At 50.4% G+C, this 13,387-nt stretch overlaps 1 protein-coding gene across 1 annotated transcript; it reads left to right on the top strand.

Moving 5' to 3' along the window:
- Positions 1 to 5,313: 5,313 nt before the first annotated feature.
- Positions 5,314 to 10,273, top strand: IRX1 (iroquois homeobox 1). Its single transcript, XM_059815582.1, has 4 exons — positions 5,314 to 5,598; positions 8,215 to 9,229; positions 9,776 to 9,848; positions 10,216 to 10,273. Exons 1-4 carry the CDS (start codon positions 5,335 to 5,337, stop codon positions 10,271 to 10,273), a joined length of 1,410 nt encoding a protein of 469 aa, XP_059671565.1. The 5' UTR covers positions 5,314 to 5,334.
- The last annotated feature ends 3,114 nt before the right edge of the window (positions 10,274 to 13,387 follow it).

Genomic DNA, 13,387 nt, shown 5'->3' with positions numbered 1-13,387 from the left:
TTCAGTCCTGCACAGACGTATCATTAAAATGTATAGGATTGATACTTAACATGGTACAGTTATTTCAAACTTACACATAAAAAAGACAGCGAGGGAAAAAAAAAAAAAACAAGACAGTGAAACTACGTGCTGAGAACAATCAGAAAATTAGCAACATACAGATAATCTAATTTTTGGCACTTTTTTTTCCCCCTGCACGTTCTTTCCACAGGAAAGAAAATTGAAACAGACTATTAACTGAAGACATCGTCTTAAATTTCTTCGTCTATTACCGGTGCGAGCTGAAAATCAAGAGAGGATTTGCGAAAGAAATCGTTACCAGGATGTTTCAAAGCAGTCACAGAATTAAATGAAAACTTTTCTTCTCAAGCCACAAACAAGGCGCTTTAGCGATTAAGCCTCCCTTTCTTTTGGTAGATCTTATTATCGACGCCGCCTAAACCCCGAATTTTACTAACAGGTCCATACACGCGTGTATCTGCATGCAGAGACGGCGCACAAACGCGTTTATCTCTGTGGAAATTACACGGGTGAACCGTAGACTAGCAAATATCTGAACTCCACTCTCAGATTGTGCTCTGCTTAGTATCCTATTCTCCCCACAGTTAGGTGTCTCCTTTCAACATCTCTGTCATCTCCATTTGAAGATATTTTCAGCGGTTTATCACTGCCATCTCCAGCCCTGCACATTTGCAGCAGGTTATCACAATTGCCAGTCCCCCCTGGCTGATGTGTTGCGCCGATTACCATCAGTGCCCTCAGATATTTGGTGCGGATTCCCAGCACTGCAATATCCACTCTTAGGACATCTGCAGCAGATCAAAATCACTGACTTCATTTTTTAGTAGAGTCAGTGTTAAAGCTTCACATATCCTCTTCGCAAACATACCCTTTAGTCAATTCCTGCAGAACCAGCCTTTAGTTAAAATTCGGCCAAGCAGCGACCCCTATGTCTGGATTTGCATTTCTTATCGGACCCCTATCTAAACTGATTTGTTAATAATAAAGAGAAAATCTCTTGGCAGTGGATGCATCGCCTTAAGAAACTGGAAGGATCACACTGTCTTAGGAAACTCTTTCTCAAGAAAGGCTCTTTAAGGAGAAGTTTATCTGCCCGATGATCTTTGAATTATTCGAGCGTGGCCATTTAGGTCGATTTACTTTAAACAGTATACAATTTATTTTAAGTGATTACCTTAGGTATAATCACATTATACCCAGCGCTGCTACATATTTCTCTCCCGCCTGTTTTCAGATGTGCATCCGCTCGCCAACGGGAAGGTGCCTCTGCTTTTCACCCCGAGCTCAAATCCTTTTTCGCTACGTGACTGTTTATCGTCTTTAAAAACGCTGTTCAGCTAACGAGTTGGCACCGCACTCCTTTTTGTTAGGTTTTGCCGAAAGTCAAAGAGACATTCGAAGAACTAAAACACAGATCTCGGGGCGCGGAGATTGGGGGGGGGGGGGGGGGGAAGTAAAAAGAAGACCTTTTTTCCCCCCGAACTATGTTTAAAATCTCTTTTTCTGAAAACAGGATTTTATTCCACCTCTTAACAATTCCAAGCTAATTTATGGATGGGGGGGGTTGATCACACCAACCTTTCTGACTGTTTAGGTCTTGGGTCTACGGAAAGATTTTCCTGGTGCTTCTGCCCGCTGCTGCTGATGTTTGTAATTTTCCGTGCAGTTTCGTTCTTTTCGCACTTTTGTTATTAAGCTCCTGCTATAGGTCTTGTATAGGGGGAAATAAACCCAGAATCTCCCAGACCTTCACTAAACTGATTTTCAAGCTAAGTAGCTTAGTGTAGCAGCTCTGGTCCCAGCTTGCTTGCACAAGGGGGAAAAAAATATGAAAAAGGGCTTTGAAAGGTTACCTGCTAAAGTGACTTAATAAACGGTCAGAAAAATGAGCAATGTCCAATGCAGGAACAGGAATCGCGTGGTAAAGGATTGGCATTTATGATCAGAATTGTGCATAATTAATGGCGTTCTCAGGACCCTGCTCATTCTTGCGCCGGGAACTTTGCAGATGATGAACAAAGCTCTCCTCCCAGTCTTGCAACTTTCCCCGTCGTCCGCGGGCTCCTTCCTTCCTTCCTTCCTTCCTTCCTTCCTTCCTTCCTTCCTTCTTTCCTCCTTTCCTTTCCTTTCCTTTCCTTTCCTTTCCTTTCCTTTCCTTTCCTTTCCTTTCCTTTCCTTTCCTTTCCTTTCCTTTCCTTTCCTTTCCTTTCCTTTCCTTTCCTTTCCTTTCCTTTCCTTTCCTTTCCTTTCCTTTCCTTTCCTCATTCCTATTTTTTGTCCTGTTTCTTTTTTTATTTTTTTTTCCAAATCACCGTTACAGGTAGCCTGTACTTTGTATTTATTTGCTCTAATTCCAAGCAATATAAAGAATAGCAAAGTTCGCCCCGAAAAGATGCTGGGCCGATAGAAAAGCAAGAGAGACTTTTTTTTTTTTCTTTCCTTTTTTTTTTTTTTTTTTTTTTTTCCCTGAACCGATCTGAGCAGGATGGGGGCGGGTGGGGGAGGGGATGACTCACATTTCTTAAGCCTCCAAGTGGAAACCTTCTCTGGATACACATTCCACCCAGAGCTAAAGCGCTAAGAAGATTTCGGCAGCGTCGGTGCCTTATCCCACCTTTATTTACCTGCAGCCCTTGTAATGTGACACTTCCATTCGCAAAACACCGCTGCAATTTTCAAGCCCCCCTCAGCTTTGTTGCGGCGGTGCATTTTTGTCTTAGGGTCGCTCTCCTGCTTTGAGGGTGAGATTTTGGAGCGGGGGGGGGGGCGGAATCCTCCTGTCCCTGACAGACATAGGAAGGGGAAAGCTGGTTATTTCCAGCTGGTGGGGGAAGGAAGTTTAACCAACTCTGAGACGGAGCGGTTCCCTGGAGCGTGGGGAGGGAAGGGTTGGCTGGGGTTAGAGACACCCCGCAGGGGCGTTTGCAGGGGGGGAGGCATCTCCCTCCGCTCCAGCGGCGTCCAGTCCCCGGCGGGACCCGTGGTGTCGGGCTAAACCCGCGGCTGCAAGCTCGGAGAGGGGGCGCGGAGCCCCGCGGAGTGGCGCGGACCTCAGGAACTAGCTCCCGCCCTGGGCTCGGGAAAAGGAGAGAGACAGCCGTGCCCCCCCTGCCTTCTTCCCTCCCCGCCTCCCTCCCCCTCCAAACACTTGCATCCCGAAAAGCAGCGGGCCTTCGCCTCTGCGGCCCCCTCCGTGCCGTGCCGCGCCGCGCCGCGCCGTCCCTTGAGGAAGCTCGGCGGCCCCGTCCGCCCCTTCAGCACAAAGACGGAGCTCCCGGGCGGCGGGGACCGCGGCGGTGAGCGCTGGGCTGCGGTGGGGGCGGCCGCTCCGTGCCCCTCCGCGGGGCCGCTCCGCTGGGGCCGGCCGAGGAGGCGGCAGCGCCCTGCCGTGCCCTCCCCGCGCCCGGCGGAGCGGGAGCGCCAGCGCCCGCCCCGGGCTCCGGGCCGGACTCGTGGGGCAGAGCGGCCCCCGGGCAGTCCCACTGGGGCTGGGAGGGTCGGGGCAAGAAACGCCCAGCCCTCGGCCCGCCGCCCCCCCGTTTGCCCCCGGGCGGGGGCTGGGAGGGCCCCGGCAGCGGTAGGAAAAGGAAAGTTTGCGGTGCCGGCCGGGCGGTGCGAGGCTCTGCCAGCCCCGGCGGGGTACGGGCGAGCCCCGCCACGTCGAGGAAGCGGACAGCACCGCGGGCAGGTCACAGCGGTGACAACTCGTCTCCTCCAAGGCGGCCGAGTCCCTCGGTCCCGCGCAGAGGACTCCTTTGTCTCCCGCTGCACCTTCCATCCCGCTCCAAGGGGAAAAGGGGAAGAAGAAGGAAAAAAAAAATCCCTTCCTCTAATCATTGCTGTTAATGACGATAATGGCAAGAACTCGTTTTGGTCCTTTCGCCCCCTCCCCCCACCCCCCATGCGTTTCCCTAGGTCCCCGCTGAAGCGGGCGGAGGGAAGTTTTGACAATCTACAAGCCCCTCAGGCCCCCCCCCCCCCGCCACTCTGGGCGAGGGCTGGGGATCTTCTGTGCCCCTCGGCATACATGTCGCCACCGTTGATTTGCGGGATTATTTATTGCTAATATTCCAAGAACTGCCGCAATGCCTCTGATAATTGTCCCTGAGTGTCACTCCGTCGGCAGGGCATGAGGAGGAGAAAGGGCGGGAGGGGAAGGATCGCTGCGGGTCTTTTTTTTTTTTCCCCTTTTTCTTTTTTTAACTAAAGATTCTTCTGGGAAGTACTGCTAGGAGCCTTTTGACTTTCAGCGAAGTTGTGTGTGTGTGTGTGTTCGTGTGTGTGTGTGTCGTTTGTGGGTTGCTATAGATAGACCCCATTTATTTATTTATTTATATGCCTTTTTTTTTTTTTTTTTTTTTTTTTAAAGTGGTAAATTGTTACAAGTCGCCTGGCTGCAAAGCCCCCGTTCCCTCTCACGGCCGCTCTCGTTTGTTCCTGAGTCCAACGACGACAAGGGGGACTCAATGTTAAAGGTGGAAAAAAACAGCAACACAGTTGTTTTTGTTAAAAGGGGACACACTAAGGCTGCGAAACAGCAAAACCCCAATGTTGGACAGCTGTAAAATCGTGTAGACAGGTTGTCATACAGCAGTGGGGGCTTTTCTGAAAGGAGCCCATTGCTAAACATTAAATACACACACAGCACAGCACAGCAGCTGCGCGGACACACGCACACGCGCGCGCACACACACGCACACGCAGGCACCGAGGAAAGCGGCCCAGGCTGGGCTGTGCACCACGTGCTGCACCGAGGGGGGCGGGGGGGGCGCGGGGCGGCGCTTGCAGCTCAAGTGGGTGCCAATCAAAACATCAACTTCAAATTGTATCTGAAAGATCAGCCTAGGACCTAAGGGCAGACACATCAGTTGGAGCTCAATTGTTGATCAGATCACATCTAAGGGATTTAGGAGCACAGAAGAGCCGAGATTTGAGGAAAGACAGCCCACTGAATCCTTCCACACTCCTCCTCCATACCTAGGTCGCAATATATCTCTGACAGAAAGAAATCAGAACGAAAAAAGAAAATTATCGGCTCGATTTCTGTTCTCTCGCCCTGCCTGACTCCAGTAAAGAGAGAGGGGGGGAAGGAAAAAAAAAAAGAGAGAGAGAGGCAGAGAAAGAAAGAGAGATCCAGAGAAGCCCGGGTTTGTTCCGCTCCCCTCCCCGGCTGTGCAGGCTCCCTCCTCCCCCTTTTTTTTTTTTTTTTTTTGGTATAACTCCTTCCCCCCCCCTCCCCCCCTCCGCCTTTTTTTATATTTCTGCCGCTTCTGCCGCCGCCGCCAGTGCCGCCGCTGTGCCCGCGCCCCGGAGATGTCCTTCCCCCAGCTGGGCTACCCGCAGTATCTCAGCGCCAGCCAGGCGGTGTACGGGAGCGACCGGCCCGGGGTGCTGGCCGCCGCCGCCGCCGCCGCCGCCGCAGCCGCCGCCGCCTCGGGCCGGCCCGCGGGCGCCGAGCTGGGCAGCGGCTCGGCCGCTGTCACCTCGGTGCTGGGCATGTACGCCAGCCCCTACAGCGCCCCCAACTACAGCGCCTTCCTGCCCTACACCGCCGACCTCGGCCTCTTCTCCCAAATGGTGAGTGAGCACCGCGCTGCCTCCCGCGCCCCCCCGGGCCCGCGGAGCGCGGCCGCGACGCGCGGAGGCAGGGGGAGCCGGGGGCAGGGGCGGGCGGAGGCCGCGGAGCCGAGCGCGGGGGGCGGCCGCGGCGGCGGTGGCGGCTCCCGCCCGGCACGGGGTCCGCCGCGGAGAGGGGAGCGTGTGTGTCGGCGGGTCTGCGAGGGGGAGAGGGGCCGGGGCCGGGGCCGGGAGGCGGCGGGCTCCGTCTGCAGGCGCAGCCTCCACCCGCCCCGTCGCTCCAGCCGGGCAAAACTGCTCCGAGTTTTAGTTCTTGGCGGTGGAAGGGCTGAGCAGGGCTCCTGCCTCCGTGTTGTCGGCTTTCCCTAGCAACTCGCCTTTTTTTTTTTCTTCTTGGTGGTGGTGGTGGTGTCGACGGGTGATATTGTCGGTCCTGTTGTTTCAGTTGGCTTTCCAGCGCGCTGCTCTTTCCGCCTGGTCCTTGTCTTTCCCGCCGAGCTATAAACAGGTTCCGTCGAAAGGCCATAGTGCAGTGTCGGTAGCTGGTACGCCCGTGTATTTCAAGACATTTCCCTTAAGCCTTAAAAATGGCCCGTTCTGTTCCGTGAACTTTTCGTACTCTGATTACGGCGAGTATCATAGATCGGTTTTGCACCAAGCGCAGGAGGGCATCTACATCCCATTATATGCATTGGAGCAGAAAGGCATATTGGCGTTAACTCTAAAACAAATCGCCGTCACCCAAACTGTCCTCGGATCTCTTTTTTTCCTTTTCTTTACAGTGTAATAGTTAAAGAGGGAAACATCTTTTTTTAACTAACTGTTTTTATCTCCGGTGTCGTTGAAACGTTTTCGTTGCTAGTATCTCCAAATTTCTCGGCGGCGGTACGCACAGGTTCCACTTAATTTCTCAGTGCCCCTCTTTTCTCCCCCCCCCCCCCCCCCCCCGAAACATAGAAGTGTGAATATTTATAACCGAGTGCCTGCAAGGCATAACTTGTGAGGGTTTTTAATACATAGATGTAGGCAAGTAGGTAGATACGCTGTTGAGCAAGGGTCAGCATCTGAAAACAGCTCATTTTCTGCTGCAAACAGTTCCCGCGAAGGCACTTTTAACAGCATGCATTTCCTACTCTTTTTAACCTTGATTTTGGAAATGCAGTAAAAGTTGAGACAGAAGCAATGAGTGATTTACAAGTGGCTTCTTCAAAAGAACTCCCAACAGAGGTTGCACAAAAAATATCATTTCAGCAACAATAACAAAAGACAGCGGAATAAAGGGAGTTGCAGAAAGCTTACTCTGTAACATCACAAAAATTACATCGGGCTTCTCTTTGTGTATAAGCTTTGTCTCTGAAATTAAAATACGTGTTCCTTTTTAAGTGTTTGACAAAGTTAGATTAGTTCCTTCGCGGACGTTTTTGAAGAGGTTCGTTTTTAAGGCAGACACAAATTTCGCTAGGGTAATACTGAAAATGTATTTCTGGAGTAGAAAAAGAGCCAGACTGTAGTAGAAGCAAGAAAAAAAGAAAACGGCTTTAAATGTTAGCTATTTAGGAACAGTTCCCTTTGCTACTCGCAAAGTATCCTGGTATTTTACTACAGTGATTTACCACGACGGTGATATTTTGAAATAAATTCTAAAATTCTGAGCATTTGTAAATCAAGAGCTAAAATATTAAGTTAATATCTGGACAATTTGCGGTAATAATGAGGCCTAATGAGGTTGCTAGAAAGATAAAATGTTATTTAGCAAAACACCTGATGGGATAATTTGACTTGCTGTGTTTTACTACTGATGATAAAAAGAATATTGATTGCAAATAAATCACCGTCTCTAAACGCTTGTAAACAATTTGTGTTTGCTCTGCCCGGATCAAAGTAAAACTTATGAGATAAAGTGTCTGCATATCCATATTCTACAGTGCGTGGATCAGTTTTCATTCCAGAGTTTAAAGGCTCTTCTAACAGTTAGAAGTTAATGTTTTACACCAGAATCTTAGTGTATGATCTGGGGGGCGAGGGCGGGGGGAGTTGGCTTGTGTGTGGAAAATCTCTTACATTGTAAGTGTCTTCGGACTGAAGTTGCGCATTCATCTCCCCGGTCTCGTCTCACGCCAACTCCTTTTAAAGGCAGATCTGGGGCCAAAGAAGAATGCTCTGCATGCATTTGTAATAACCTCCTGGATATTTTGCAGATAAATGCGACGTTGTGTGCAGGCATGAGTTTGTAACGGTGGTGTACTACGTGCTTTCTCTGCCTGGTAATTCCGAGGGCACAATAAATTGTCTCGCCGATGCGAATGCGAAGTCGCTGCGTTTCTGTCGTTTGATTTGGTTTGGTTTGCGGAGAAAACACGCATAATGTCTGGCAGAGCCCACCTTGGCCCCTCTCTTTTCCTTTCCCCGCAAGAGGGGGAGATCATTTTGGGAATACCTCTGTCTGATCTAAACGTGAAGAGCCTGGAGCGGGGAGGGCCGAATTTGCCTGTGAAGACCCTTTGCACTGCTGAAAGGCGTATTCCGGCTCCCGGAGTAGCCTATTCAGGTCTGTTAGAGACGCTAACGAGATAATTGATGTGCTTTTTCCTCTCCGCTTGTCTGAATGTGTTGCAGGGCTCCCAGTACGAGCTGAAAGATAATCCGGGTGTCCACCCTGCTACCTTTGCTGCCCACACTGCCCCCGGCTATTATCCCTACGGACAGTTCCAGTACGGGGACCCGGGGCGGCCCAAAAACGCCACCCGGGAGAGCACCAGCACCCTCAAGGCCTGGCTCAACGAGCACCGCAAGAACCCCTACCCCACCAAGGGCGAGAAGATCATGCTGGCCATCATCACCAAGATGACCCTCACCCAGGTCTCCACCTGGTTCGCCAACGCCCGCCGGCGGCTCAAGAAGGAGAACAAGGTGACCTGGGGCTCCAGGAGTAAGGACCAAGAAGATGCAAACCTTTTCGGGAGTGACAATGAGGGGGACCCCGAGAAGAACGAAGACGATGAGGAAATCGACCTGGAGAGCATAGACATAGATAAAATCGACGAGAACGATGGGGAGCAGAGCAACGAGGAAGAGGAGGAGAAGCCCGAGCTCCTGAGACAAAGCAGTGAAGAGGAGCGCTTGGAAAAGGAGAAGGATCTGACACTGTCAGGGTCTGAAGGGCTGAAGCCCAAAGACGCGCTGGCCATGGCGAAGGAGGCCTCTGACAACAGCACGCGAATCATTAGTCCCGGGGGACAGAACAATTTACAGATGCCATCTCACAGCAAACCCAAGATTTGGTCTTTGGCAGAGACGGCAACCAGTCCCGATGGTGCCCTGAAATCTTCTCCCCCTCCACCCCCTCCTCCCCAGGTTAACCACACTTCTCCACAGATCCAGCACCCCGCTTTTCTTCCTAGCCATGGACTCTACACATGCCAGATTGGCAAATTTCACAACTGGACAAATGGGGCTTTCCTCACTCAGAGTTCCCTGCTAAATGTGAGGTCCTTTTTGGGAGTAAATCACCACCACGCTGCTCATCACAATCACCACCTCCAGGCCCAGCAACAGCCTTCTGTTTTAACAGCAACCCTGGGAGCCCTAAGCAGTGAAAAATCTTCAGAGAGGACCAGTCCCAAACACATAGGTAATGAATGCATCAGGCACCCACCTTTCCCTCCACCCCCAACACACGCACATGAACTTCTCCTTGAGGAATGGTGTCAGATTCAGCCCTGGTGTAACTGATTGCTTTTAACGGAGTTACAGACAGTTTATCCTAGCGTTGATTTTTTTTTCGTGGAACATGTTGATTGCGTGCATTAAGCCCATTTCATGCGGGCTATTACATTCTCACCCTATACGCTCATCAAATAAGATGAGAATGCAGGAATAGGGCTGTGAAACATATCCTTTGAGTTTTGCTTTCCTTCCCTCCTTCCTGACTCTCATCTCCCAATAATTTTAATGACAGTCCAAAATGTGGCAAGAAAAGCTTGCATACTCCTTTAATATTGAAAGTAGGGAATAGTGCTGTACAGACACACACACTGGTATATACCGACACACGTCTGAACAAGAGGGTGAGAGGGAGGTGTATCCTCTGCACAGTCCAGATTTTTATTGTTGTTATTCTAAAATGGTTCTCCTGTTTTTGTTTTTGTGTTTTTTTTTTCCTTCTGTCTCCTTCTAGAAAGAGAAAATGTACCAAGAACTGACTCCCCTCCTCAGCCGCTAAAATCGCCCTTCCAGCCTGTCCGTGACAAGTGAGTTTGTTTGTTTGTTTTCACTGCAGGAATGTTACTTACGTGAAACAGAGTGTTTGAATAATAAAGACTAATTATAACACCTATTCAACATCACCATAATAATACATACAGCCAACAAGAACAACACAGTTAGGCTAAATCGCAATTGCACATAGCCGCATAGCTGGCCTGTAACTTTTTTGGAACTTAACAGACCTTAAAGATCTTGTGTTAATTACACCAGTGACAATGATTTCTGTGCAGTTAACTAATACTAGGATGCTTTGGCAATAGACAGGAAATTATAAGAAAGGATTCTCTTTTTTTTCTGAAAGATTGTTACGTCTTTTTTTTTTTTTTTTCCTTCCTCCCTTCCCCCCTGCAGCTCTTTGGCTCAGCAAGAGGGAACACCGAGAATTTTAACAGCTCTCCCTTCCGCTTGATTAAACGGTTTGGTGAAAAAATATTACAGAGACTGGTATTAAGGACAGAAAAAAAAAAAGAAAACGCTATAAACGACTCCCATCAATCTCTTTTTGCAATAAGGTGGTGCAAATCCATAAAAGCGATTACACAAATCTGTAGATGGATCCCCTTCTTCATTGTACCATTTCAGATCGTGTTATTCTAACCATTCTTGGATTCTTTGTTTGGTAAATGTTTCCCATGTGTTTGTGTTTTTTCTGTATATAGAGTGATTTCAGATTGTAAATAGCGCGTCAGCAAAACTTGTCTAAATCATATATTTTTGTCTAATAAACTAAATGAAATTATGAGCTCTCTTCAGGTATGTATTCTGTTGCTGCAGATCTTATACATATATTACAAATCTATTCAAACATTTATAATTTGTTTTCTAAAAAGTCAGATCTTTTTGCCTTTGGGTAACTGAAACTTAAAATACCAGATCCAAGCTTTTAAATGACTCTTGTAGCTATTTTGTCGAAAACAAGTTGCGAGCTTCCCTTTTCATACACGTAAATTTAAGAAGCTGAGTAATGCTGGTTCTTGACCAGTAAAATTAAAGCTATTTTTTCGGTTGTGATGAATCAGACGTATTATGTAGTATCCATTTCCCGAACATAAATGGATCCGACTTCCATTTGCGTTATGAAACACATTCTTGAAAATGAAAGGGACAAGTTTTCTCACCGTTCCCTAGTGTATAACTTTGCTGTCCAAACCGGTTGCTAAATTGGATGAAGAGCTTTAGTGCTTTGGTATACATGCCGACCGAAGCCGAAAAAAATAATAGATTAGGAAATAGAATTATTTGTAACGACTTACTCTTTAAAAAAACCACAGAGGAAATACGACTGTGAACGAATTTTCCCTGTGAGATTAAGCACAATCTTAGCAGAAGAAAAAACATGGCAGCTCTTGCACTTCCCAGAAGAAAGTTCTGCGATTCCGATCTGTTGGTTAAAAACAGACTGAGAGACAATCTATCGGTTTATAAAGGCATTAATCTTCCAAAGATGGTCCGTTAAAATGTGTAATATTTGGAGTGTTTACTTCTTTTTTCTCCTAAATGAGAACACTAAATGAGCATTGAGGTGCTAATAAGATACCAGATGGTTGTTGATGGTGGAAAATGGAAAGAAGCAGCTGGGAAAGTCATTAAGAAATAATGTGGTGACGCCCTATCCAAACTAAACCAACCTCAAACGAGGACTTGTCGGAAACAAGATGAGATTTTCAAATAAAATATTAATAAAATTCTTGTCAGAGATCAGAATATTGATCTTGATTTAGCTGCAAAATCATCGCCAGCAAAGAGGGTAAACTATCGCTTAGAGATCTGTTGACAAAGCAGTGGAGGCGGTAGGCTTCTACTTTTTGCGTTTTTCAGATGGATCAGAGAAACGGAGCAGACGAAATAGATTTTGTGCGGGATATCCGAAGGGCCGCCTCTGAAAAGAGACTTTTGTTGGCATCCTGCGTCTCCCAGCACAGCACCAATTAGTTTGCTTTCTGGCTTCTGGTTGTTCTGTTTTTCCTAAATCACCGGCAGTGCCGCGCTGGTAACGGTTCCAACAAAAAAGTATATTACGGTTTTAACCAAACCATAATAACTTCGCTTTCAGTCAGGAAAAGGGAGAGGGAAGACGTCTTTAAAAGTTAAAAAAAAAAAAAAGGGAAGGAAAAGGACTTCACGACTGTAAAGCCAAACGGCGCGTCAGATGGGTGCTGGTGTAAACCTGACGGAACTACTTTCTCTTTCCTATCAGTTCCACAGACATAGCTGCAGCCCCGCACCGGCTGCCCCTCGCCCCCTTAGGCCCGGTTCCCAAATTCCTGGCGGGCGGCGCAGCCGGCCCCGAGCAACCCGGCGGTCCGGGGTGCCGCCGCTGCCGCCGCCGCCGCCGGCCGGCCCCGGCCCCGGCCCCGGCCGCTCGCCGCCGCCCGCCTGGCTGTCATAGACGGGCACCGCTCCTCCAGAAGGGGAGATGGCGTGTAAAAAGCGCGCAGTGACGCTCTGCGAGGCGGCGCGAAGGCGGCGGTGCCAAATTGGCTTGGGAGGAGAGGAGAGGGGATTACTTTGCGGCACAGTAACGTCAGGAGGGACTTTAACTGAGGAGAGCAAAGGCGCGTGAGTGCGTGCGTGTGCCGCTGTGCGCGTGTACGCACGCACTCCCGCTCCCTGACCGCCAGCGGCGGGCAGCGCCCGGCGGGAATGCGCGGAGCCGAGCGGTTCCGAGCGCAGCCGAGCGGTGCCGAGCGGCGGGGCGCGGGCCCGGCTTTGGGCAGGCTCGCAGCGCCCTCTGTGGGCTGCGGGCGGCGCCGTCCCCTGGCCCGGCGCGGCGGCAGCCGGAGGTACCGGCCGGCAGCTCTGCTCAGCCGGGGGTGGGGAGGGGGAGGCTGCCCGCCTTTAATTCAGCCAGAAAGCCAGCAACATCCTCCGGAGTGTGCTTCCAGTTTTGATTATCCTCTGGAGAGTGATAATTCCCGCTAGCTATCTGGCCGGCAGTTTTCCGCCTCGGGAAGCCTCAGCATCTCTAGAGCAGACCCTGATGCAGAACTTGATCTTTTTTTCATCCCCTTGTTTGAATTTCCCACCCCCCTTCCCCCCAGTTACGCCAACAGTTGTGATGCTTCCCTCCCCAACCAGCTGAGGGGGTTACGGCGGGGGTGAATGAAGCCCCGCGGGGTCAGCGCCGAGCCAGCACCGTCCGCCGCCTCTCCCCGCCGCGCCCGGAGCGTTTGCCGGGGATGGGACGAAGCACCCGGCTCCAGCCTCCCCCCTCCGCTGGCGAAGGCGGGGACGGCCCGGGGAGCTGCCTGCCGGCGGCGGGAGGGGCGCGCCCGGGGCCGCCGGCTGCGGGCTGGGACGGAGGGTGCTTGAGCCGCTTCCGAAGTTTCTGGACAGGAGCGCAAGTGCCTTCCCCTTCGAAAAGGGAAAGCCCGAAAGTAGTAAGGCCAGCTGCAGCGCCGCGCTGAGAAACGCCGTGGTGTTCAAGTGAGAAGAGCTCTCGCCTGGGTGGGCGCCTAAAGCGCCCAGCAGCCCCCGAGGGCTGTTGCCTTAGCCTAGCTGCCACCTGAAGGAGAGCGGTAAT

Source organism: Gavia stellata, chromosome 3 (assembly GCF_030936135.1).
Source record: "Gavia stellata isolate bGavSte3 chromosome 3, bGavSte3.hap2, whole genome shotgun sequence".
Classification (NCBI taxonomy): Eukaryota; Metazoa; Chordata; class Aves; order Gaviiformes; family Gaviidae; genus Gavia; species Gavia stellata.
Note: the sequence above shows the minus strand (reverse complement) of the source record. Positions and strands in the feature narration are given on the sequence as shown.